The 26832-nt window shown below is 39.9% G+C and overlaps 3 protein-coding genes across 3 annotated transcripts in view; 1 reads left to right on the forward strand and 2 right to left on the reverse strand.

Annotated features, from left to right (window-relative positions):
- Positions 1 to 1263, forward strand: part of fkbp16 (FKBP prolyl isomerase 16) — a 40576-nt gene extending 39313 nt beyond the window's left edge. Inside the window, exons 8-9 of the mRNA XM_029433145.1 lie at positions 490 to 627; positions 714 to 1263. Coding sequence (XP_029289005.1) covers positions 490 to 627; positions 714 to 800 — 225 coding nt within the window. The 3' untranslated portion in view covers positions 801 to 1263. The remainder of the gene's footprint in view (positions 1 to 489; positions 628 to 713) is intronic.
- Positions 1056 to 8938, reverse strand: rasef2 (RAS and EF-hand domain containing 2). Its single transcript, XM_029433141.1, is given in 18 exon segments — positions 1056 to 1747; positions 1833 to 1909; positions 2022 to 2135; positions 2222 to 2336; positions 2490 to 2571; positions 2660 to 2804; positions 3396 to 3497; positions 3584 to 3776; positions 3879 to 3949; positions 4089 to 4170; positions 4850 to 4918; positions 5025 to 5140; positions 5226 to 5303; positions 5982 to 6077; positions 6370 to 6460; positions 7528 to 7622; positions 7624 to 7681; positions 8628 to 8938. Coding segments are annotated over 18 exon segments (1998 nt in total). The 3' UTR covers positions 1056 to 1644.
- A 543-nt stretch (positions 8939 to 9481) lies between these two features.
- Positions 9482 to 26832, reverse strand: part of sema4ba (sema domain, immunoglobulin domain (Ig), transmembrane domain (TM) and short cytoplasmic domain, (semaphorin) 4Ba) — a 38608-nt gene continuing 21257 nt past the window's right edge. The window contains 14 exon segments of the mRNA XM_029434626.1: positions 9482 to 12893; positions 13106 to 13197; positions 13311 to 13468; positions 13908 to 14023; positions 14146 to 14356; positions 14734 to 14884; positions 15057 to 15238; positions 17810 to 17967; positions 18220 to 18283; positions 18285 to 18337; positions 18557 to 18668; positions 19159 to 19257; positions 19954 to 20016; positions 20217 to 20377. Of these exon segments, the coding sequence (XP_029290486.1) occupies positions 12121 to 12893; positions 13106 to 13197; positions 13311 to 13468; positions 13908 to 14023; positions 14146 to 14356; positions 14734 to 14884; positions 15057 to 15238; positions 17810 to 17967; positions 18220 to 18283; positions 18285 to 18337; positions 18557 to 18668; positions 19159 to 19257; positions 19954 to 20016; positions 20217 to 20377 (2393 nt within the window). The 3' untranslated portion in view covers positions 9482 to 12120.

Genomic DNA, 26832 nt, shown 5'->3' on the forward strand with positions numbered 1-26832 from the left:
TTGTCTAGACAAAACGAAAATATCTGCCGCTTTGGTAATTACACCCTCGTCTCAATGGTGGATTAAATACTTTGCAGAAAACTGATTTAGCTGCTCTGTGAGAAAGTTATTGTACTGCAGTCTTTTAGAAGATCGCAAAAAAAGACGAAGCACATATTGTAGTAAGTATTACTTTCTGTTATTTGAATGAAAGATTACAACCTCTAATGGAAGTATACGAAATATGACATTAAGTCATTCGCATGGACATCTGGGACAAAGCTTTATGTACAATTTAAAAGCAAAATGAATAATTAGGATCATTTTGATTCGTCTGCCTTGGAAGGCTTTGTGTTTCAGACCTCTGCTCTCACCTGCTGGACATTTGCAAAAACTGCAGCTTCACATTTTTCTAAACTTAAAAAAAGGTTTTCATGTCTCTTTTCCAACATTAGATTTATAGCAAGCAGCTTTTTTTCACAGCACGTTAAGATGTTGTTGTTTCTTTAGGCTATCCACGTGGAGTTATCTAAACTTGTCAAAAGGCAATCGGGAGGCCAAGATACTCCGGAGTGGAAAGCTAAACCAGCGGAGATGCTCGGAGAGAACATCACACCTTTCCTGATTCCTTCTAAGAAGAAACCAACTGTGAGTCAGAACAGAAATATCTCCAATAGGGTTTATTCTCATAACGAACGGACTGGATTTTGACTGACCTTGTTGTTGTGTTTTAGGGAATTTCCTGGAAGTTTATACTCGGCGCTCTGGTTGTGGCCTTGGGCAGCTTGGTGACATCAGTGATTCTGACTGCAAGAAACTGAAATCCTCTGCTTCATCATTATCAAGTGCAGAGAGTAGTTTCCAGTCCTCTTTAGTTCATTTGAAAAGTGTTTCTACTGTGAAGACATGAGAAGGAATGCAGCTCAGCAGCACCACAGTCTGAAGTTGTGTTTAAGGTAGAAAAATGTTTCAGTAAAAAAGAAAAGAAAAGGGTGTACAATAAATATATAAAGATAGTACAACATCGAGTGAATACCAGTTGATGATTGATGAGACACAAGCTATAAACAGTTATCTTTACAGTCTGCTTTTATTTGAAAAGGGATTACATTTCTGTTTGTAATCTTTTGTAAAGACCGTAACCAAACTGCAAAAACTGTTTATTAAACAAATAACAATGTCATCAACCCATTTCTGAGAAATATTTGATCAGTACTCCAATAATTTAAGGCGTTAAAATTGTAATATTGAAACACTGATGCTTAATAAAAATGTTTAAAAATATGTACTTTGTCTTTTTCTCTTAAGAACCACGTTAGGAAAGAAAGTGCATTCATTTTAAAAAGACAATTTTTTCCTGTCTGACAAAACCATTAATAATTTTTACCTTGCATCTCAGTTGAGGCTTCAATATTTCTCATTTATTAACTTTATTAAAATTTACAATACTACCAAATAAATATAAGAAAAATATAAGCATGATTACCTTACATTTATATTGTACATGTGCAATTTTCAACAGTAGAAATCTTTGTTTTGATCAGAGAATTTATATTCAAGGTTAGAGTTAAATATTTCAAAAGGTTAAAAAATGTTGTTCTTCATAACAACATAGAAATCACTTGGTGTCCTTCAATGCTCTATGTATCTACAGATATCAGCCATCTACCGTCCACAGCAGGCGTTGAGAGTTTTCTTTGGGTTGGATTGACTCAGTCTGACCTGAGAATCTGACTGCCGCCTCACTTTGACATTTTTCTTTACTTCTCTGTGGGAATTGAAAACAAAGTCTAAGTGTTGCCATGGTTTGTGAAGAAAAAAAAACCTCAAACTCATTCTCTCTGGCCTCCTACCTCGCTAGATGAAGCACAGTCTCCACGACGTTGGTTCCCTCTTTGGCACTCGTTTCGCAGAACAAGGCGCCGTATGCCTGCGAGCAAAGCACCGACATACCGGACTGAAGTCAGTTTATTTAAACACCTGGGAGGCCCGGGCGTCTGTATAAACACGTTACCATCAGGTGGAATGAAAAGTTAACACACCTTGGCCAACTTCTCTCCGTGCAAACTGCTCACACAGCTCCCCTCTGGACGCTGCTCTCGGAGGTCCACCTTGTTTCCAATAACACACATGGGGATTTTCTCGTCCGTTGAATCCTGTACAAAAACAAAAAGGACCTTGTAAAATATATTTGTGCTTTTAGGCGGGGTCATCCTTTGTCATTCAGTCCTTCCACAGTTACCTGAATCTGATCCACCCACGCCCTGACGTTAAGGAAGCTGCTTTCTGATGTGACATCGTAGAGCAGCAGGACTCCGTGAGCTTTACGGAAATAGGACCTGGCAATACTGCGAAACCTACAGTCAAAAGAAGCGCTATTGTTAGTCTTGTGTATTTTCCATTCTTGACTCACTGTTAAAAGCAACGAGTTGTTGACAGTTTTAATTGATAACACCAGGTTTTTCCAGTTGTTACTTCCTTGAGAAACATTCTGAGAGTCAGCGCAATACCTCTCCTGCCCGGCTGTGTCCCATATCTGCAGGCTCGTCTTCTCTCCATCCACAAGCATCCTCTTGATTTGGAAATCCACTCCTGAGAAACACAAACAAAAAAACAGGTTTAAACATGTGAAATCAACGTGTCAAGTGTTAGCTTTAATGCGTTTTCTGTGGCACCCTACCCAGCGTTGTCTGAATGTCTCCCCTGAACTCGTTGAGCGTCAACCTGAGCAGGAAGCTAGACTTTCCAGCTCCTGCGTCTCCGGCTAAAACCAGACGATACATTGGAGCAGGTTCCTCAGTTTCTTCTATGTCCGCTTCTAAAGGCTTTGGAAATGCAACAAAAAAAAGATTACAAGCTTACCTAATTTTATGAGGGAAAACATTTTAGTTCATGGTGTTCATGAATAACGAAAGCAGTAATCATTATTCCATCGGCCTCGGTCCTGTGGCTGTTTAATAATATATTCTATTATATTAAGTTGAGTGTGAATGTTTATTCTTGACCGAAGTAATTGGCCTGTTCAAAAAAGGACCATGTTATTGTTTTTCACGCAAGTGTCGATCATATCTGTCAGGTCTTTGTTATTATACAACCACCTGTTATCACATGACCGAAGCTCAATATTTAGTTCACATGATGACAACAGAACAAATTAAAAGGTGCAGTACACCTTGAGTTGAGTGTTTTATTTAATTAATTGTGTTAGCTGCAGATCATGAAACATTTAATTGAAAAACATTTTCATATTTTCTATAACTCAATAGCCATATTTAACACTTTGTTGAAATGCATATTGAAATGTAGTCATTTAAATGACAGTTACATGTAGCCTTGCCATCCTAACAAGACTGAGTCTACAGTCATGCTAGCAGCTCTCTAAGGGTGTAACTCCTTTTTGTTGAAAAGGTTTGTACCTTTGTGGAAAATGCAGACAAACGTCTTCGTATGGATGAGGCAATAGAGCTCGTCTTGCTTGGAGCCATCGAAACTGCAGCTTCAGATTGCAATTCTGATATCTGTAACAAACAAAGTAAATACTTATTTAAAGTCGTAACAGCTCGACAGCATATTGGCATTACCTGACCCACTATTTGAACCTGACCTCCATATCAGACGGGACATACGAGTAACTGTGGTGCACAGTTTCCACCGAGCCCCTACTCTCGTCGCTTTCGTAATCACTGCCTTCCGAGGTCTCGGCTGTGTCCATCGGCAGTGAGACTCCACTGTCCAGGTACTTATCAGCCCAGGTGGACACATGAGAGTAAGTCGTTTTGCTGGGATCCGGCTCCGAGCTGCACCAAAGCACCAACACACACGCTTGATTTAGCTGTGACAATTTAATTCCCAGAGATCAATCGGCAGATTCACAGAGGTGTGTAAAAAACGTTATATACCTGTCATGGTTGAGTGTGCTCTGTCGGAGGGGCTTCATCCTTCGGGCAGGGATTTCATTTTGAGGAGACAGCTGTTAAGTGGATTAGGAATGTCAGGGAGGAAACTTTTACACTTGAACTAGTGAAAACAATTTAGAGTCAGCCTCTGTCTGACGTAGAGCCAGTGGGTATGAGGAAATACTGTACATCATCAGCAAACATGGGACTCACCCTCCTTTTAGCGGCAACCGCTTCGCTGGCCAACGCAGAGCGCAGCCCATCGTTGCTGTCATACAGCTTTTTGTTCGTTTCCCTAATGATGTGTTCAAGGAAATAAAAAACAGAGACACATACATGTTCCATCATTTACTTTCTTACACCTCCTGTGTGGTAAACAAGTTGTAAAGACAATTCAAGGAGTGCTTTGTACGTGGTTTAACAGGAAGAGCCCACAACAGTATTAACAAGTCCAATAATTTACACTACATAAATGGTTTGTAACACACTATAATGTATTTGTACAAAGATATAAAGGGCATTTTAAGTGCTAATTAATTCACATTATTTGTTGATAATTTCTCCTATTTTATATGATTACAGCTCAAAGCCTGCACATATGGGTGCCCACACAAGTTACAGCTGTTGAAAAACACATTAATAAACATTTCTGTTTACAGCTACATTATAGTGTGTTGCAAGCCATTTATTACATGTTTGTATTTTGTTTATAGCAGCTGTTTAGGGCAGAGATGAAAATTACAAAACCCGAGCAATTAAAATCAAAACTATCTTGCCTGGCTAGATATCCCAAAACAGATAAATGGGATTGAGGATTTTTTATTTTGGTTAACCAAACCTTTAAGACAAAGGATGGTAATGATTAACTTTTCATTCTAACTTTTTGGAAACAGGTGATACTTCAATTACAACATTTTAGCATTATTGATTAAGACACACTAAATGTCCACACTAAAAGAGAAAGACGGACTTACTGGAGAATTTGAATCTGATTGGAATACGATTGGTATTCCATAACCATCCTCTTCAATTCATCCGTCTCTCTGTAAAGAAACACACGCCACATGTACTGGATGTTGTAATGAACGCTGGATCACATTTTGTGTCAACAGACATGAGCTGGAGTTGAGCTTATACACCCAGCCTCACCTTTCATGTTGAGCTTTCTGGTCTGCGTACATGTTCTTCAGCTTGTCCAGCTCTGAGTGCAGGATGGCGATGTTCGTCTGGGCTTGCAGCAGAGAGGCTCGCAGCTCCTCATTTTCCTGTGCAGACACTTAATGAATACCTGGAACAATTCTACACAACATACATGTGACTTGTACGACATAAACAATCCCTTTGACATACCTGTGAGAGATCACTGATCTGTCTGTTCAGCGTGACCACCGCCTCCTTCGATTGGTTGAATTCTGAGTCCTCTTGGCTCTTGAGAATAGACAATAACTTTTTGTTCAACAGCTTTAGATGTTTATAAGAAAAAATCCATTACTGTGGATTTCCAAGTTGTATGCGACTGAGAAAGAGAAGATTACTAAGCCTTTCTTTAACCTGCTTGATGTTGGTCTTCATTATCAGCAATAGTATGCAAGACAATGATGTTCCATTTTTCCCAACAACATTATTAGACCTCAGACACACAAACAAGTTATCTAAAATTGTAAAAAATAAATGTAGATAAAAAAGAAGATTTCTCTAAGTGATATTTATCACTAGGTAGGACAAGAAATAGCATGTAGCTGGATTGTAAGCCCACAAGTTGTATACCGACTGGGTCTTCTCAAACCTCTGTGCTTGTCCTTGCACTAACTGCATCCCTAATTCCTCAATCTGCCTCCGTATCTCATACTAGCTGGACTGTCTTTAAAAAAGGTGCTCTTTGAAAGGTCCCCTAAACAATTTGAGAGATTTAGAAAGCACTCCCAGTCTGTTTGTCTGGTGCAGGGGAAATTGAGAGAGCTTTTGAGTTGTTTTTCTAGGTACACTGGCTTTCCTCTTTCTTTTTCATGATGTGATACAACATAATCATCATTTTTGTTTTTTATACAATCTGCTTATGTTCTTGTGGAAGAACAAAGTAAATCTAAGTTGTGTGTTAAAACCTACCTTTAACAGTCTGTCCACAGTTGCATGCAGGTCTGTGACCTCGTTCTTGTGCTTCCTCTGCATGGTCGCCATAACTTGTTCCATTTTCTTACACTCCTACAAACACGAAACCAAAGTAGTTAAGAGGTGCAGACCAGCTCAGGCCTTCAAGAGGACCTTTCATCTGCCTTACAGAGGCTCTTTGTGAGGATACACGTAACCTGCTGCCGTGTGTTGCACCACAAATATGCAGGTAGCTCACTAGGACCGGCGCACTGTTTATAGATTAAATGCAGCTGCTTTTACAACAGCCAATTCATTTGGTTTGATACATGTCACTTTCTACAAACATTAAAGTAAATACAAAGGAGAAATCCTGCACTATAAATCCTACAGGTCTCACACTTACCTCGTCTCTCACCCTCTCCTCTGTTCTACCAAGCTGCTGCTGAATATCGTCCTCCAGTTCTGCCAGCTGACTGTTGTTCATCTCCTCAGCTCTGTTTGAACAGAAACGTATGTTCAAGTTTCTGCTGGCAGCCTCACCGCTGCTAAATCAAAGCAGATTTTCCCAACAGTAATCCCAAATCTATTTGTCAATTCTACCTGACTGAGTTGACTTCAAAAGTGCAGCAGATGTGACTGCGCTGCTCTCGTCAGACAACACATGAGCCAACCAGAGTCAGGGGAGGGACAGCCTTCACAGGTGAGCTGAATGTGGTCAGTGAGATATCTCAATAAGACCACATGTATCATTTATTTTTAGTTTGGTATCATTTTAATGTCAAGATTTGAAAAAGGTGTATTTAATTCAACATAGTGGAAACATGGGTACAATAGATGGCTATATGCAGTTTGTAAAAGGACTAAAAGAGCAGGCAGGGCAGCACATTTAAGTCTCCCTACTTCCTTGAATAAGGAATGTCACCTTCCTCATGCCATATAGTTACTGAACCACAGAAAGGGCTTAAACAAAAACAGCTTAGACACAAACGCTTATTTATTCTCATGTGGAGGAGTGAAATTATATAGTCAATTAAAAGGTACTATGTCACGGGTCACTTTAAAATAAATGATTTAAAAAAATCTTAAAACACATTTTCCTTTGAAATGAAAATGAAAACATAGTTATGAATATTATATTCCATTTCAACCAATAAATTCCCATTAATCCTACACACTGGTCCTTTAAATCAAGCAGTTCCAGTTGATGCAGTGGAGACAGTGCCTGGGGAATTAATGCCTATTGCCTCCTTGGTTTACAGCCACAAGAGGGCAGCAGCTCTGTAGTCAAAACAAATCTCCAGGCAGTCTGGCTACAGTGAGGAAGATTATGATTTCATGAATATGGCAAAACTAAAAGCAAACAAGTTAAAATGTTAACATTATTCTCATACACACATTATAGCCACATAAGACCATCAGTGTCCATTATCATTACCATCTATGTGATGTGGCTTACTGTGTAAAAATGTTTCATAATCATTCTGTTTCCTTGTATTTCACAGGTCAGATGTTCTGAACTGTACTGACCCCACATTGTCAAAACGCTGACAGTTGTCCTCACCGCTTTATACTGGTCTCCAGCTGTTCACACTCAAGTCTGCTGTCCAGGCTTTGATTGATCAGAGAGTGGATGATTTCCTCATACTGCTGCAGCAAGAGTCGTGTTTGCAGAGGAATGAATGGCCTGGTAAAGATCCGCCAGCTGCTCCCTGAGACTGTGGGAGGAGAACAAATAGTTAGCAATGAACAGGCCAGTGCCATTTTCTCAGTGTACTCCACCCAAAATATAGTTAAGTAGTAACAAATCTCACCAACATGCAACACCATCCTGTCAATCTCTAGGCACAGTATGTTCGAAACATACACAACACAACCTAGAAGCAGCATGCTTAGGTATACTTTAGCAAAACGTAGAATTAAAATATATATCTTATGTTATATTTTGACAGGAACAACATTTTATAAAACAAATAATATGTGTTTAAATCCTACAAATGATCATCATTAGCGTCACACCATTTGGCTCAGCAACAGGTGGATGTGCATAAACTTCATAAATCATTTTACAGACATAACTGTTAGTATATAGTAGTATATGACCTGAAGAATAGCAAAAATATATTAAAAAGCAGTCTCTCATTCATATGTATTGAGATGTGCCAAAACAACTGGAGATGGAATTAATAAATATAAGAAAACTAATTTCATTTTCTAAATATTAACCGTTTATGGTCAATAGCTGTTTATAAAGCTATCTTTTTTAATCTTCTATCATGGCCACTTAACTTTACGTGGTTACATGATTACGTGATTAACTTTACCATTTGTAACAACTTTCAAAATAAAATGCCCAATTAACATAGATGCCACTTAGTTGCCAGCTACAGGTACAACCATAAACACATATACATGAAGACGTGTAGCCTATAGCCAAAACTAATGCAGTCTAATACAATGTGTATCTTTTCTGTAACTTGAGGCTTATGAGGACTATCGTGCTTGAAAAGCATGTAATAAACCAAGTTTTAGTTAATGAAGAAAGGAAAACTGACAACGAACATGTTCCCAGCGCAGGAACTGACACTTATGTTAAGCAGCAGTAGCCGCTGGCTAGCTACATCCTAAAACCACACAAGAGCGATCAGCCGGATGTGGGTTTACCTTTCAGACAGGTGAGACTCCGCATCAATCCTGCCTACAAACTCTTCCCACGAACAGCTTTGGTTTTGGGACGCTCCAGCACCAAAAGACGCCAAATCCAGAGTCTCTGAAACCTCCTGAAACCTGGACGAAAACATCCTGTAGTCGATGTATCCGTCCTCGTCTGCGCCGAACTTGTCGAACAAAGTTTTGATCTCAGTTTGGGAGACGTTGAGCTCCCGGCAGACAACGGTGAAGTCCTCATACTCTATTTTACCGGACTTGTTCACGTCACAAGCAGAAAATAATCTCCGAAGGCTGGGTCGGTCCATATTTGAATGAATAAAAACACAAATAAAGTTAAAACATCAACCTGGATTCTTCTCTCTCGAACTCACTTCAGCTGCGTGCCAGACAAAATAAAAGCCTTTTTGAAAGGTCACACACTTTCATTGGTCCAGAACGCAGTGTAGGCGGGTATCATCCCAATAAATGGTCCCAATGTGCCACTTCCTACCTGGATTCTATCAAGTTACAGTAGCAACAAGCTGTGTTTACAATTATTCGGCTTCAAACGGAGTTATATATAATCCCTATATGCAGTGGAGCAGCAGAACAATAGAAACCCAACAGATACGCAAGTGCATGCTTCTATTTACCTTTAAGGTGTGTGGTGTTTGAGAGTTTTATCAGAGACACTCCTCTTTGTTCCCCCTGGGTTTGCTGACTGTTTCTGACTCCACCCCAATATATTACATCAGTTTAAAAAATAGTAATATTATAGGCCATTTATGCAGATTAATGTAACCCACTCATCCGCATAAATAATGAGTAAATATATTTGCTTCATATAACCATGAGTCATTCAAATAAAAAAGTATCCATTTGATCTTTATTTGAAAAATTAAAATAAAGTGCTTTTTATATACAATACAAAAAAGAAAAACAAACAGTAGTGATGTATGATACAAAAAAATACAATTCACAATATTTTTACATTGGCAGCTGAATTTACAAAACAATTTTACATAAAAACTATTTGTACTTACATGTTGATAAGAGTCTGAGCAACTTGTACTGTCACAAATAGAAGGCCAGACTATAGTGGTTCATTAAGAGAGAGCAGACAACAATACTTTCACTGTGGCATTACTAGTTTAGGCTTGTATTCAAATAAAAGCATGTTCAGTACCTGCACATATTTTACTAAATCACAGCCACTTTATATTTGTTCTGCAATTGAATATTGTTCTGATGACAGCCATTTCATCAAAAGCTGCCATTTGTTTGTTGTTAATAACAGTCGAAGCATGACTCTTTCATACGGTATGATTGATTATAACCAGTCTTTGAAATCCACAGTCATATTTGCAGTGCCATTTACAAGAAATGTAAAATAATACTAATGCTTATCTATAATTCAGTATTTTAACATTAGCCAGTGGTTATTCATGTGCTACAGTTTATAGAATGAAATTTAGTCCCTGACTAAGGTTGAAGCCACCGAGACAAAAAAATGAAATAAAAACAACACCACATGAGCACATACTATACAACGTTGACAGTATCAAATCACATCTATTCGATGTTTCCACTCTTGTTTCTGAGCATGGCCAGTCCTGTCACACCTACAGTGTAGCATTTGATTCACAGCACTACTACCTGGTTAGTTTATTATTCCAAGAGGCACATCTCTTGATTATTGTTTCAGAAGGCATTAACCGTTTCAGATTTGTTATCAAATCCATAACCTGCATTATACTAAGGCTTTTCAACATCATGTGCAAATCCTATGCATTCTGAGTCAAGCAGTATGCCTTCCTGCATTTTTGTGAAATCTTTATTTTGCTGGCCGTATTACAACACTAGAGCCACACTCAAGTAAGACTTAAATAATATTGTATAAAAATGCTTTCAAGTTATTCCAACATCTGACTCACGAATTTGGTGGATCACATTTCTGAATAGGGAAATGACTAATCAAGATAATTAAAATGCACATTTCTAAAGTTTATTACTGGATGAGAATGAAAATTGTTGCTTTTAAGGTTGCCTTTAAAATCATTTAAGCAAGCAGGAGGCATTTTCTTCCTTTCAACAACTCCCATCAATTAATATGTATATCAAAGTTGAGGCTATACAGATGTGTGTTATTTAAATCAGATTATGAATAAGTGTAGTATTTAAATATGTATTATTATTTCCCTTTGAGAATAGTGATAGATATTTGTAATATTAAAGAATGACTATGATTAATGTCTCTCTGTAAAAGAAACATTTGGCCTATCTTCTGCACTAAAATACACCAAAATGGCTAAAATATCTTGCATACTTAGAGTTAGTGTAATGAGAGCGTGTGTGTAGGTGTGTGGGTGTGTGTTTGCAGTGCCGCTGATCCTAAAGTAATTAATAGCGGCAGCACATTTGTGCTTACTCAGTCTCGAGGTGAGGTTTTCTTAGTGTTTACCCCACTTCACATTGTTTGCTTTGCATAGACTGCCTATCTCACGAAGAACAGCATTTTAATACCTGGAATGAGATTTTTCCCTTTTCCACATTTGGTGAAAGAACACCCTGTTGAAAGTCAGGCTTCCACAGAGGAATATTTGTATCCACTGATAATACCAATACTTTACAATAAAAGCATAATGTGTCTTTATTTATGACTTTATAATATATTCATGTTTTTGGTGTGTAGTGATTGAGGTGGTAAGAGTTTCTACAACATTTCTACTGAGGTGATTCCGTGTCCCGGTTTTCTTTCACTTTATAAATAATGGTCCATTTTTTAAATTAACCTCTTCAGTCTCTTAGTACAACTCTTCTTTTTAAAATTATTTATGTGTTGCTGTGTTATATTCAAGCCTAAAAAACAATGAGTATATTTCTGTGAATGCACATTGGCTATCTAAAAAATCTATGATAGGAATTTTCTTTTTTTTCTCGCCTGCTACTGGATTGTTAGTGTATATTTTGGTGTGAGTGTTTACCTTTGCTACAGTACAGTACACAGTGCATAGCCTCAGCGAAAGGTAGGCTCATACCAGATGATAGAATGAAAATAAAGCAGCAAACACTGTTAGCCGTTCGTTGGTGGGAACATGTTTGAATATCACTCTGCCTTTCAAAGCATTACCAGTAGATTATATGGACGGACTGAGTAGCAATGCTATGAAATTCACTGAATCATAGTTGTGACGCCACCTCTACGCTTGTTACATTCCTGTGAGCCATACGTGAAAGCGTCAAAAGTCTGAAGGCAAAACTGGAACTTCTTCAGTGTGCTTCAAATGCACTTCAGTAAGGGGGAGTGACAGGAAAATAAAATGAAATCGACCATAGGGACATAAAAAAAAACAAAAAGACAAAGTGCAAAATCCGTGTGATGAAATATCTCTCCATGAAGAGTCCGATGATCCTCTGTGTTCCCTCTTTATAAGGGTTTGTCTCTCAGAAAGTGCACTCTTTTTCTTTCAGTTTAAAATGAGTCACTCCATACAACATGAAGCCGGCCTCACACTATAGAGTCTTTAATCTCAGAGCCCAGTCTGACGCGTGGTCGTGGGCATGTGGGAGAAATCTCTACGTGGCTCTCTCTCAAGTTCAGAGGCCTCTTCTCTGATTCGGAGAAGCTCTTGCTATTGTCGGGCGACGAGCACTCGTGCGGTGGAGTGCTGCAGATGTAGTTGTCGTTAAGGGTCTGGTAGCCCTTGTGGTCTGACGCCGACGTTGGGACTGTGTTGCCGTTCAGCGGCAAGTTCTCAGCCGGTTTCCCCACTATTCTGGGCTTCTTCTGCTGCATGTTGGGGCACTCTCCCTCCTTGAGCATGGACTTCATGTGGTCGCGGTTTCTGTAGACGACAAATAGAGAGAATACCACCAGGGAGAACGCCAGGAGGGCACACACCACTATCAGCTCGTTCCAGTAGGTCTTAGTGTTGATCTGCGGTGAGCGGGCCTCTCCTGGCAGGATGATAAACTCCTCCTGGGAGACCTGCGGCGTACGTGAACGGCCTGTCAGGGTGGTGCTCTCGTGCTTGGCCTCGCCTCTCACACAATAGTTTGCCAGCAGCTGTCTAAAGCCCTCCTCCACTGACCAGCACTCGTAACCTTCCTGCCTGTTAGCTTGAGCTACCACTACCAAGCCCCCCTCTGGACTGGGGTAATGGAAGTGACCTGTGCTCTCACTGAACTCCCACTTCCTTTCAGCCAAATTGGAGCGCAGCTTGCAGGGTAGTACTTTGAACGTGTTGGCTGGGATAATGATCACCTGGCATGAAGACATTCCTGTGGAAAGGCAACGCAGAGTCATACATGTCGGCAGATATGGCATGAAATAAGCTGTACCGCCTCATCTTGTGCAGAATTCAGAATAATAATGGCTGGATGTAATGGCCTACCTTGTAATTAATACTTAAATTGAAAAGCAAAGCATTGAACAATCCAGTGCAGTGTGCTGCTTTGTAAATCTATGACAAAGAGAAGAGGAGTGCACTTACGTGTAGGTGGAGGTTTAGCAAACCGCGGGCTTGGCATTGTCTTGTTGCAAATAGCTGATGTATCTGCTTCATCTACATCCTGCTGCCAGGCGCTAAAACACACATATTTTTCTATCAGAAACCATCTTAAGTTTAGTTATTATAGAAATGTTTGTCTAAAAGCTGTTAAACTGTTTGTTAGATTATTGTGCAGAGGGATGCATACTTGCTTGGTGGAGTCTGTCTGACATCCACACACTGCCTTCCGCTCCAGGCACAGTAAGGATCCCTGGAGAGGATGCACTCCCCGCAACTCTGATAATTAGTGCAGTTAGCAACTGGGACCTCCACCAGTTCAGAGAAAGAGGAAACATAAAGCTGACCCTGTGGAAAAGAGATGACAAAGCAGGGGACGGGAAGGAAGTGCACCAAATACCGTTGGGTTACTAATTTCATCCAGAATCTTCCTCGTGAGAACTTGATCTAAATACTGTACGGCACGTTTAGCTTTTCTTAACATCAGCTTAATAGGAATTTCTTGCCCGAAAGTACATATCTAAGCAGAGTATCAAAGACAAGCCAGGATTCAAGAAGTGTCACTATTCCAGCTGTTTAAACCCCAGCTGTTTGCAGATCCCCTGAGAGAAACTTGCATGTAATTAGCTCGTTGAACATGAGGTCTGCTTTAGGCTGTGACTCTTCATGGCTCATGAAATCTCTAAACTGCCAATAAATGCACTTACAGAGCTTGTTATTAGTTCACACCGTGAGAAAGCTCTGTAAAACAAACTGGGCTTGTTTCCTCTCCATCGCTCCACTATACCTTTTCAGTGTCCAGCTCAATGTGCTGCACTGGTTGGGAATCACGGAAGAGCACCATCTCCTCGATGATGTGCATCTTGTTGTTGACATTAATGGCTTTGTGAAGTCTCCCATCATCTAGAAGACACAGTGTAACAATTAGAAATAACTCCTCGTGAATATTGAGAAATGCTAGTAATCAACACAGCATGCAAAAAAAAGGTACATGAGTGTGTTAGTGTGGGCGAGGAGGCCTTTACCTGTGCCAATGAAGAGCACATTATACACCTTTTTTGCCGCCTGGACTCGATGGACTGCGATCTGCGTGTAGCGAACGTTACGTTTTAGCAGGAGAGGCTGGCTGCGGATCACGCTGTCCATCAGGAAGTGGTCTTTGACAAAATTCAGCACCTTGTCCGGCATGTGCAGCGAGGAGGAGATGCCCTGTTCCCTGGCAGCATTTGTGATACACTGTGGAGGCAAAATATCGAGTCCTTTACAAACATTTCACACATATTGGATAATGTCTGACACATACTGCAGCTGTGCAGCACCTCAAGGTTTAATTTATTTGCTTGTATTTTTCAGCGATTCAACTGTGATAAGCCTGCCAGGAAATGAAAGTAACAGTAATTTGATGAGAATCATGCTGAGGACGAGAGGTGGGGAGTGACGCCAGCTCGACAGATATCTGTTTGAGCCTTGATCAGCAGTCAAAATTGAGGATGTGACTTGTGAGCAGACAGGAATGTATGAAACTCGTCATGCAGCTGACATGACATGCTGCTGAGTGCCGACATGCATGTGTCTACAGGTTCTCCAGCAGAGGGCAGCAGGTAGCTACTCACCACTCCAGGACGAGGCTCTGGCACCGGATGATTGTATGTGTACCACTGTTGAGTCTCTCGGTTGACCTCACGGTATCGCCCATTGAACGCCTTTTCCACTTGGTCCATAGTGAAAGAACACACTGCAGAGCTTCCTGAAGCACCTTTATACCTTATACGACAAAAACAAGAATCTCAACAATACTGATTGATCACTTATCACTTTACAGCATGTCTCAGACAAAGTGATATTTTTACGTGTGCCGATTTGAACAACATCTCTGAAGGTATCGCTACATTAGTTTGGGGATGTTTTGATCCAAGTAGTTAAAGTTGGTGCTCACCACTGAGACGTGAAGACTCCATAAAACACAGTGTTCTTCCAGTCGTCGGGGCTGGGTGTCAGCACAAACATGTCTTGGATTATGTTGAAGGGGAAGCCGTCATCAGGCAGAGAGCATAACAGTTGAGCCTTCAGGAAGGTCGTCCATTTCTTCTGCAGAACCCTCTCGCCTCCCATGTCCCCCTGCAACACCAATATTGTAGGTTGGGAGCTGTTTGACATGTGGCCAGTAGAGGGTGCACGAATATAAGATTGACACCTGTCTGAGGCAGTTGACAATGCTATGAAATTCAGTTTGAAACGCAAGTGTGATTTGATGGGATGTGACAGGCTTGTAATAGGCATGAAATATAAATGCGCACCATATGGTATGCTCCAAGGGCATTTCTCACATACATAACAAACAGTACACATTGTGTGTTATAATACATTTGGAAAATAATTCTGTCATCTGTATTTATCTTCTTCATAACTAAAAACAGAAACAGAAAGAAAGCGCTGTGTCCAAAAGTGAAAAAATTGACGTAATTGAAAAACATTAACCTCATATAGTAAAAGCATAATGAGCTCAATCAATTGTGCCTGGAACACATATACACCCTGGGGCAGCAGGATTCTAGGTCATGAAAACAATATACATCACAACAACTGGCTTCGACAAAAAAAACAAAACACTTGGGGCTTTGAGGAGGGCAAATGCTTTTAAATGAAAAAGAAAAAGAGGCTTTGCTCCCCGTCAATCCTTCTTCACTTACACTGCCTCTGTGATGTAGCGCCTTTGGCACTAGCCTTCAAAGTGATGTGTGGCACAGGACCTCCTTGACATGAAGACTAATTTGGCTACACAGACGAGGAGAGCAACTACATCTTTAACCCTCAACGTGAAAGTGAATTACAGTATGTGATGTATTACTGTAAAAGAGACTATATTCCACAGAGAGTTTAGGGCCTCAGGAAGGTGGCTCCAGATGGTTTACCCACACACACACCAAGAGCCTATTTTAGTTTAGCAAAAAGACCTGGCATTTAAAAAGGAGGATGACATCCTGCATCCACGATACTGTCTGGTAACAACTATTCTAGTTTTTTCACAGGCTTAGATTTACAGTAACAATACGATTTTTTGAAAAAGTGCAGAGGTCTAACGAGAAATACTAAATGATCTAAACTACATAAAACCCTTTAACATGAAGCTTCAATTTAGTCCACTTTAGTATTACATTAATCAAAGGAAATGGCAGCTCCGGATGAGAGGGGAAATGACACATGACCAACACTGAGCTTCTGAACAAATTACTTATTGCACTTACCCAGGCAGATAATGAGCAACATACAGTATATTCTCTCGTCTTCCTGGCTGAACCCAGTTTCACAATTTAATGCCACTCTGTGCTTAAACTGACTTCTAAATAATTAAGGTAAATGCATCCCATTTAGTAATCCCTTGTTCAAAAGGCCGTTCGAAAAGCATGAACATGGCAGGCAGTAATGGCTTCTTTCTGGGAACTGTATAATCCAGTAAATGAGAAAATGTTTTGTTTTGTTCGTTCCAAGCAAAACATTGTTTATCATTCCATAGTTAGCCTCTATGAAGTGGAACGTGTGTACGAAACACCTGAATAAACAACAAAGAAAGGAACTGCTGTCGACATAATATGTCCAACAAGGGACAGTAGATAGGGATAGGATTTAAAGCAACAATTTATTTGAATAGGAATCACTATTCGGTATTATTTACAGGATCTGACACCATCTATCTTCAGAGCATCAACCTAATTTAAAAGCTGTGTTATGTTCTACATTGGTTTGGGAAGCACATTTCCCAAAAGTAACATAGTATTACTCATTTCCTCTTTCCTCCCAGTTTATGTTGAGCACATTTTAACCATATTACATAACATGATACATGAGTCAATCTTTATATAACTCTGTTAAGTGTTTTTTTTAATTGGATGTTTGGAAAAACTGAGTGGATAATTGCAATAAAAGAAAAAATATATAACCCTGTGGGCAGGGTCTGTGATTCACAGCTGGGCTTATCTATAAAAAATGTCAATTCAAAAAACAGTAATGAAAAAAGTACAAACAATAACAATTATAAAAGAGATTTTCCCCAAACATGTCTTCAAACTTTTTCTGAATGTCAAACCCTCTGCTAGTATTTTTTAGTATTGGCCTATGATAAAGATGATTATTTTCACAGAGGCAAGCAGCAGTCCGATCTGGAGAACTGGTTTGCAAAGTTAATGATGTTTACAGAACTGAGAAGACACTAAAATATGTTAACAAAAACTGTGTGAGGTCTGCATTTTAGTTTTAAAGCCCAGAGTTTAAGTATTTCAGCAGGTGGCAATTCATTTCTGCGAATGGATCTTGTGCTACAGTAATCTAAAAGACATTTTTGACTTGGCTACTTGGAGTCCTGTCTGAACACAAATATTTGGCTGAAACATGATAAGAATTGAGGGAGGAGAGGATCTGGAGAAAAAGAATCAAACAGGGAAACATGCAAGAGAATGTTTATCTGTAACAAGAGATCCTGCGCCACTGCAGAGAAAGACTGAGCTATACTCGTCATATTTAGGCTGTATATATGCGTCTGTGCAGAAGCATATTCTGAGTACAAACACACATGAAATACACAAACAATCCCCCTCCCTGGTCTGATGAATTCCTATAGTGACGTGAGAATGTATTGCTAAAGTGGAAAAAAGGCCCCTTTCGATTGACTATCTCCCTTCAAGCATCACTCACCTTACACACGCGAGCAATGCGTGACACAATGGTGTTGTCAAAGAAATCAAACTCCTTTCCTGCTTCACTGAAGAAGAAGTAAATCTTATCGTCATCGCCCACGAGGTTGCCCTTGGGCAGGCTCTCCTGTATGTAAGCAGAGCCAACAAAGGCCGGGTCTGAAAGAAAAACGACACCAGTCAACCTATAGTATATAAAATTCCACCATTCAGGGGCAGACGTCCCCGTTCGCTCTGACATCAACACATTAAATGGGAAATTCAATTGAGACAAGGACACTTTATCTATATAATCTCTAATGGTGTCAAACTCTATTGTCATGCAGCATATCTGGCACGAAGAGTTATAGAATGTCATTTATCTTATACAAGATATGATATCAAATAATGTAATTTTTATTCCAGCCGTACCTTGAAGCCAGTTGAGTGAGTTTTCTGTTTTTAGAGCAGTTCCTTGGCTTAGACTCTTGTAAATGATCGGGTTCATTTCCTTGGAAATTACTGACTGTACCGGCATACAGCTCTCCATCTGCAACGCAGTGAAGAAGACCAGAATAATCACAGTGTTTACAACGAGGAAATGAGCTTCTGCGTACATACACAGTAATGAAATCCAGAGGTTATTCCCCAATTTGTCTCCATATCAACCATCTGTATTTAGTTAATTTACTGATTCTCACAGTGGCTTCTAGAAATCTAACACATTTAAATGAAGCTCGAGTTTATCGACAGCTATTCTGGGACCTACCAGCCATGATGGCAGTGGACTTGTAGTCAGGGTTAAATGGACAGCGGCTTCTTCCATCTTCTGTAACAATCTCACCGGTGTCACTCTTGACAAGGGAGAAGTCTTCAGAGTTCTGGAGAGCACACAGGCACACACATCACATGACACACTTAGTTGAAGAGTAGTCCGTCCCACAGGGAGAAGGTGGTCTGTCAGTCTTCAGGTAAAGTTGAAACACAAGTCATCCCTGTATATTTGTTCTAAAAGGCTTTACTATTTGTAGAAAAGGATTGCAAACTGGGTCGATTTTTATGTAATCTGATTACATGCATTAAATATTTTTGATCCATTTCCCTTTGACACAGGAGATAATAAAATAATGTACATACAGTATATTGTGTCTAGCTGGGCATGGGCCTCAGCCAGACTGCTAAGTGAGCTGAGAGGCAGGAAGCTGCATGCATCAGATTTGAGATGCTCTTCCTCTAGAATCTAATAAATAAAAACCACAGAGGCACCGGGGTAATCAACTTTTCAAAAAACTCTTTAGATCCTCAACACATGCACAGGGTGCACACAGTACGTCACTGCAACAGATGTGACTGGTTCATACAAACACTTACTATGTAAGCACAGGTGGGGCTGAAGGCGTATGTTCCACACACGTACAGATGAGTGCTGTTCATTTGTAGTAAAATCTTGATGTAGTTGAAACAATCAGTCTGTATTAGAAAAGAATTTCATTAAAATGGTTGACATTTTCTTTACAGCATACAACATACTTGAACAATTAGGGTGTATTCATAAAGATAAATAAAGCTGATTGTGTTTGGATTTGACTTATTTTCACCAAACAAGTTTTTTCTTATTATTTTTATTTTGTTTCCCGTCTCAAGACACTTGCTTAGGAAATGAAGATAGAAATGTAAAGAAAACACAAATGATCCGTTTTTTCAGCAATGTAGTTTAGAAAAACATCAAACTGTCAAAGCAAAGTGTTTGTTGGGGGAATTTATTAAAAATCCAATTTTCACTTAGATTTCTGTGCCATTGTTTTCAATCTGGCAATTCTGATATCATTTTTAATATTCAAAACAAACACAGATTCCTCCTGCTATTGTGCTCCCTCTTTACAAATATGTAATCAGAAATTCACAAGGACGAGTGTCCGCATGTTTAGGTGGTAGTAGAGTACGCTGACAAAAGAAAAAGTGTAATAGAGAGAACGTGTTTGAAAGGAAAAATCCATAATTGGAGAATGGAAAGTTACAACTCGACAGGAAATTTCCAGTTCTGCCCTGCGTCTGTTTCCAAAGTGCCCTGCAACAATGGTCAACTTGAGAACCTGCAGTCATGTAAATACAGATTGAGCCATCTGAGTTTAGCTACTTGATCTCTTCCACCAACAGTTCACTTGCCTGCAGGTCTTTGCCTTTGAAGCTGCACTCGTCTCTCTTCCTCTCTGGAGTTTTCCACGTGAGCTGCAGGAGAGAAACACAGTCAAGACTCATACTGAGGTATAATACAGTGAGGCGGGTTATATTCACATTGGACTTCTGGGACCTAATCATATTCATATAACCGTATTCATATTGCACCTCTGGGATCCTATTATTACTACATTCATATTGATACAATATACGGTATATGATACTGCAGTTTACAGTAGCTTGGCTCTTACATTTCTTTGTAGCTTGACTGCGCTGATATCCGTGAGGTTGAGAGCAAAGAGAATCTCCCGAGCGCCAACGTACAGCGTGTTGTCTTCTTTACTGAGGAGGAGAGAGGTGTAGTTGAGGACTCCACCGACTGAGAAACTTTTGGTTGTCCTCTCCTTCGCATCTGAACAGAAACAGACAGAGGGCGAAACATAAGGTGTTATTCATGAATGAGCCATTATAAGATATTGGAAATAGAAAATGCAAAAAAAGGGCACTTGAATATGCAAATTAAAGCATTTAGATTTTTTGAGTGCGGTCATAAAATGTGATGCACACCACAGAATTTGCATATTCGGGTTTCAATTAGACACACAAGCACAACGTGCCACCCCTGACGTCTTGTTTCTCGTGAGAATTACACAGCCCTGAAACGTTTTATGTGTTTTAATGTTGATTAAATAGTTTGATGAGTTTGGATTTCAATAAGATACACACATGACATGTCTTCACATTAATCTACCTACTCAGAAACCTTTTAAGCTTGTTTTCTGGCGTTTCTACCTCCATCTGACGGTACGCAGTAGAGAGCTGACAGGAAAAGAGGAAAGCGAGGTGGACATACAACAAAGGTCCCTGTTGGACTCAAAATTGTTGATGTTGCAACTACATGGTACTTGGTACCATGATACCTCTAGGCCACCAGGATGCTCCAGAAACCTGAGGTCATCTGAGTCTGTTTCATTACTCACACTGATACTGGACTTTGACTTTGTAGGGCAATATACCTACTACAGGAGATCTATAGCGCAGCTAAGGATCTGGGCATCATGCAGTATTCAATACACCCGAGAGAAAGAAACTGATGAAAAGAAATCACCGTGCTTGTGTTTCTGTGTGTGTGTGCAACAGCAACTTCTAACTCCTGTCAGCTCCTCACACGAGAGAGACAAAGAAGTAAAGAGTAGGAAGACGAATGTCCTCATATTCCTCCTAGAGTAAGTGAATTATTTGCTCAACCACTATAACACCTCCCGACTGAAGCCAATGGTTAAATCATCAACCCTCCTAATCACTGCTTTAAAGGCCCATGTGTATCTCAGATTTGCAGCAGCCTGGAGGCTTTCACTGCTGGCCCAGCTTGAACAACTTTCCTTAATTGCTTGCCAGCATAAACAGAAGCAGGGAACTGATGGAAACTTGAGGTGACTGAAGCTCTGATACACGACCTTTAAAAAAATAACGGACCTAAGAACTCCATTTATTTTATTGAGGAAGGTCCTCTAATATCAATGATGTGATTTCATGTTTGTAATGTTGTTCTATGTGGTTTATATATAAATTACCGTACTGCTCTAAGAGACTGAATATCTTAATGGAACTATGGAGCTGAGCTCAACAAAAGGAAATTCCCTCCCTTGCTCTTCCAAAAAATAAAAATCAGTACAGCTTCCCGTCAGCAAAGAGAAAAAAATACACTACCCTCACCTGTTTTCTGATGCAATCTTCCTCCAAACGTTTATGTACAACCCCTCATAAAATAATACAAAAATCACAGTTGCAATTCCAAACTGCGAGTCAACAAAGACATAACGCATTATTACATTAAGCTAAAGAAAGTTTTATGATTGTGAGTAATGTTTTCACTTTCAAGTCTTAAAAGAATCACAGGCAGGGCAGATTCACACCAGATTAAAACCACAGATGCTGGTGGTAATAATTACAATTATGGCACTTCCCAGCATAAAACCAACCAAGTCCAGATACAGTAAGGTGTCATTAAGAAGTGCTGATAATAAGCAGACTATGTGGTCTGTACCCTGTAGTGTGTGTGGCCTGGTATAACCTCACCTCAGAAGGTAGGTACAGGAGGCTGAAACTTCCTCTCCCTCGGGAAAACATCATGTTAATAGCAGTCCATCGCCTTGGCAACAGAGAGCCATAGTGTAGTTAAATCCGTCAGTAAAACCACAAGAGGCTCTGCTCTAGGTAATGTACATGGACCCACCGGGGCCGTTCTCTCCCCTTTTCATCATCATCTCAGGATAAATGGAGGGCTGCTCTGTGCTGGTACCGTCCCCCCTCCCCCCTTTTTTCCCCTCCACACAGAGTCTCGAGAAGTTTAAAGGTGATTTACAGAGAGAGAGAGAGAGAGAGAGAGAGAGAGAGAGAGAGAGAGAGAGCGAGAGAGAGAGAGAGAGAGAGAGAGAGAGAGAGCGAGAGAGAGAGAGAGAGAGAGAGAGCGAAAGAGAGAGAGAGAGAGAGAGCGAGAGAGAGAGAGAGAGAGAGAGAGAGAGAGAGAGAGAGAGAGAGAGAGAGAGCGAGAGAGAGAGAGAGAGAGAGAGACAAAGGCCAAAGCCCGAACCAAAACAAAAGCTTTGAGGGATTTTCTCAGAGGTGGATATCTACACAATTATTCTCTGGAGTCAGATCACCACTGTCATACTTAGCGACCACAGCAGACGAGGAAAAAACAAAAAGCCCCTAATTGAGTATCATTAAAGAGATCCAGGAGGGTTTTGTAACCACACAAAGCTTTCCATTTACAATTTCAGGAAAACATTAATCATCTCGCAGTATAGACGTATTGGTTTACAATGCTTTATTCCTCTGAGGAGCAGGGAATTGTTCAAAAATATTTTCTGTTAATAAATAGGCATGCTGGTCAATCTTGAAATGTCAGATTCAAATTGCAGCAAGATGTTTAAAGCTGCTCTAATCAATATGTTATAGCCTCGTTGTTTCCTTAAGGAAGAAGCCTTAAGTGCGCTCACCTGACTCATGTTGGAGACACAATGGTTCACTATGGAAGATTTAAAACTGGCTTCTTCAACTTTAATGATATTAACTTTTAACTTAACTGTGATTTGAGGTCTTGATGGAATTAATACAGCATTGTGTGTTGACATACCAATAACAGATGATCTATTAATCGCTGAACTCACTTCTCAAGCGAATATGTCAAACATTCACTGGTTCCAGCTTCTCAAATGTGAGGATTTGCTGAATTTAAAATCGGTTGGGTTTTAGGACCTCCAAATCAAACAAGCAATTAGAAGACATTACCTTGAACTTAATCAAATTGTAATGGGCATTTATTGTGTCACAAACTGACTCAGGGATTGTCACAAGGAGGATTCTCTGTTCCCTACAAGTTATCATGCATTAGAACTGATTTTTATACATTCTGGACATGAGTGGCAGCAACATAAGCAAGCAGTAAGCATAAGCAGAAACAGAGTCCTGAGACAACAAAACCCAGAAAGAATAACTACTAAAGGTCCGACATGCTGCAGACTGTTAACGCTAGAACATCACAACCTAACGAGTGTACCCTTCTTGAACTTGTCCTAGCCTCCCCTCCGCCACAGTCTCCCCTCTATTGTTGTTCGACTGTCTGAGGTTTGGATTCCTGAGGGGCCATTTCATGACAAAGCAGCCCCAGAAATGTTGTGGTGTATCAGAAAGAGCGGAAACGGACAGGACGGTTCAGAGGAAGCACTTAAGAGAGGAAGAGCAGCTCATATCTGCTGCAGCCACAGAGACAGGGTGTCAGGAAGGGCAGCCAAGTGACCATCATGCCAACTACTGAAGAGGTACAATGTACAGCAACACTACAGTGTAGTTCATCTTTGTTAGGCCTCTTGTACATGTTGCTTTTTTTTTCTTCTTGTAAGTGAACCTTTGAGAAAGCTTTGTTATAAAGAATACATGTTCACCACTTCACAATTACAAAAATACATACGGAGAGGTGACAAAATAAAAGAAACAATTGAATGCCTTCGAGAATAGGTGCTACAAGGCTGCAGGTGCGTGAAGTAATATATTAGTGCTGAATATCTGTTTGAGAGAGAAGGATCAAGAGAATGCATTGAGGAGTATACAAACGATGTGAAACCTAAGCTATGGCCTTCACGGTCACATGAACTCAACCCAACTGAACACCTTCAGTTTGGGAGATTTTGGACCAAAGTTTCATCACCAAATCACAAAAGTATTGGTCTCTCTAGTAGAGCTCCAAAAGCGTATCTTTTGCAGAGGTACATTGATGCTGTTGGTGGCCCAACATCTTAGTAAGATGATTGAAAAACCGGGAGCCTGCCTTTCAAAGAACAATAAAAATGTATATCTTTGTATTAAATCATCTTTTAAAAGGCAAGTATCTATAGGTTCGTTTTTCATTCACATAACATAGTAACTTAAGACAATAAACAACTAAACTCCTCTCCACTCTGCTGTCTCTGCTTGACTGATGGAAGCACAGGTCACAGGTTAAACAGGTATGTGACCCTCTGTTCACACTTCACAAAGAAGGAACCAGCAGGCAGAGCTGGAGGACTTTACACTTCGCTGTATCACCGTTTCTAGACCTCTGATCCAGAGAGAGCAGCTTTATCTGGTTCAGGGCACTTCTATGACCCTTTTTAGAAGAGAAGTGCACATAAACAGCATACTAAGTGGTTCAACCTCTGCCAGCTGTAAGCAATACGAGATCATTCCCATTATTATGTAATTAGAGTAATTCTGCAAATGACACTGCTAAAAGGATTGAAATACTCGCCTAGACTGGCTTGCTAATCTATTAAGGGGGAAATTAATTATATTGGGCTTAAAGGAATCCTTTTACATTTTAACAACTGATTTCCTGATGGGTCTGTGTCCAAAAAAAGTATGAGGATAATTAAAAGTGTGGAACATCCCCTCTAGAGTGGAACTGTGGAGTAATTTGTCTTTTGGTGACAGAGATCTAAGGGCCTTCTTTTGTAGGGCAACTATAACAGGCTGATTCAATCAGTGCCCTCCCTTCTGAGGGGCTTTATCAGCTCTTACAGCTGTATGTTCTGGAGATCAGACGACTGCATACTTCATTTAAAGCACGCACTCTTGTTTGCTTTCTGCAAAAGAAAACACTGTTGAGAACAAATGTAGTGTATGAGTGGCAACAATCTGCTCATTAGTAAACTTGTCTTTGCAAACGTGATAGACTGAGAAACAACAATTATTGTCAACATTAAAAAATAAGCTGCTGACTTTAAAGCCAAGATGATGTCGAAGCAGTTTTTAATTTCATAAAGATTAGAGCCGGTGGAAGTTTACCAGCAGATAACTCGGAAATAATGTCCGCCTGTCTTTATTGACATCAAGAGCAAACAGCAGGACTCGTTATGACGTCAGATGCCCCGTTTCCAGTCCTCTGACCATAAACATGACCTACATTTGCATTTCTAAAGAAATATAGGAAGCATGCTAGCAGGCAAGATCATAAACTGATGCATATATAATAAAGGAAGATAGAGATGACACTATGTAATTAATATAACTGCATTCACAATATCACATCGGCAGAAGACTAATCTGCACACAGATTAAATTATCGAGTAGAAAAAAATATTTTCTTGCCTGTATCTTGATCACAAGACTCAAAACAGAAATCCTTGTATACTATTATAATATGTTATGTCAAGATAGAGACATGCATTCAAATTCTAACATTAAGAAATATAGTAACAAAAAAAAAAGAAATAATTAATCAAATGAACAATCAATAAAACAAATTGTAGGGAAACGTATTAGTAACGTAAAAAGTATTATAGACACCACAAAATAATTGTACAATACAATAATACAATACAATGGCTGTACAACATCTTTGTACCCATCTTATAGATAGAAAGTACCAAGAACAACAACAGAAAAGGAAAGTTTTTGTAAAAAGAGAGAGGCTTGTGAAAAATAAAGACTCAATACAGAAATACTACTTTACAGAAGTAAGGAAGAACCTGCTCAGTCAGAGCAAAGAGACACCAGGGACAAATCTCTTTTCTTTGTCTCCAACTGCCTACTGTACTTGTCCAAGGACTTTGCTCGAGATAGAACAGATGAACCCTTGTAAATCTAATTGCTTTGAGAAGAAGTGATTACGAACCTCTGCAATGAGGGAAGCAATGACCGCTGCAACTTCCACTGGGTCAGCGTCAGAGCAACGCCTGAACTCCCACTACTGTCGCATCGTCTGGTGACATTAAGACTGAAAACAGGCCACACTGGAGCGCTCGCTAAATTATCCCAAGTAATTTTAAAGTTGCTATTAAGAGCTGCTGCTGAATGGGTAATTGTGTGGGAGAGTAGATCTGGGAAGCTGAAGGACAGAGACTAAAGCATCTGGAAGGCATTAAGACAACAAGCCAAGAGGGTCAATTCACCAGGAGATTCATTAGCCGAGCTGTGAGCCTGCTGTTTGTATTGGTAACTTGTAGGGCTGCATCTTGTTAGCAGGATATTGTCTCCACTGCATCATGCTGATGCTGAGATAGGTGGCAATTTTGAACACAGCTTCAGGAAACAAGAGGCTGGAAAGTCATATTGTAAATCGTGCAAATACTGTAAATGCCTAGGAAACTGTAAAGTATAGAGATAAAGTCTGTGCATTACCTATACCACACAGCAGGGATGATCTATACCAGGCTGTGGAGGTGCAATTTATTGGGGGAGAGAAACTAATTAAGTGTTAAAAGTCCTTCCTCCGAATCTATTAAACCGGTAGTCAGTAAAAGAGCGTGCACCTCAGCTCTAAAAGGATCCTTTTTCCCATGAACAAGGTTGACAATGTTGGTCAGGGAGCAAAACAACCTGACCCCG

This window comes from Cottoperca gobio, chromosome 6 (assembly GCF_900634415.1).
Source record: "Cottoperca gobio chromosome 6, fCotGob3.1, whole genome shotgun sequence".
Classification (NCBI taxonomy): domain Eukaryota; kingdom Metazoa; phylum Chordata; class Actinopteri; order Perciformes; family Bovichtidae; genus Cottoperca; species Cottoperca gobio.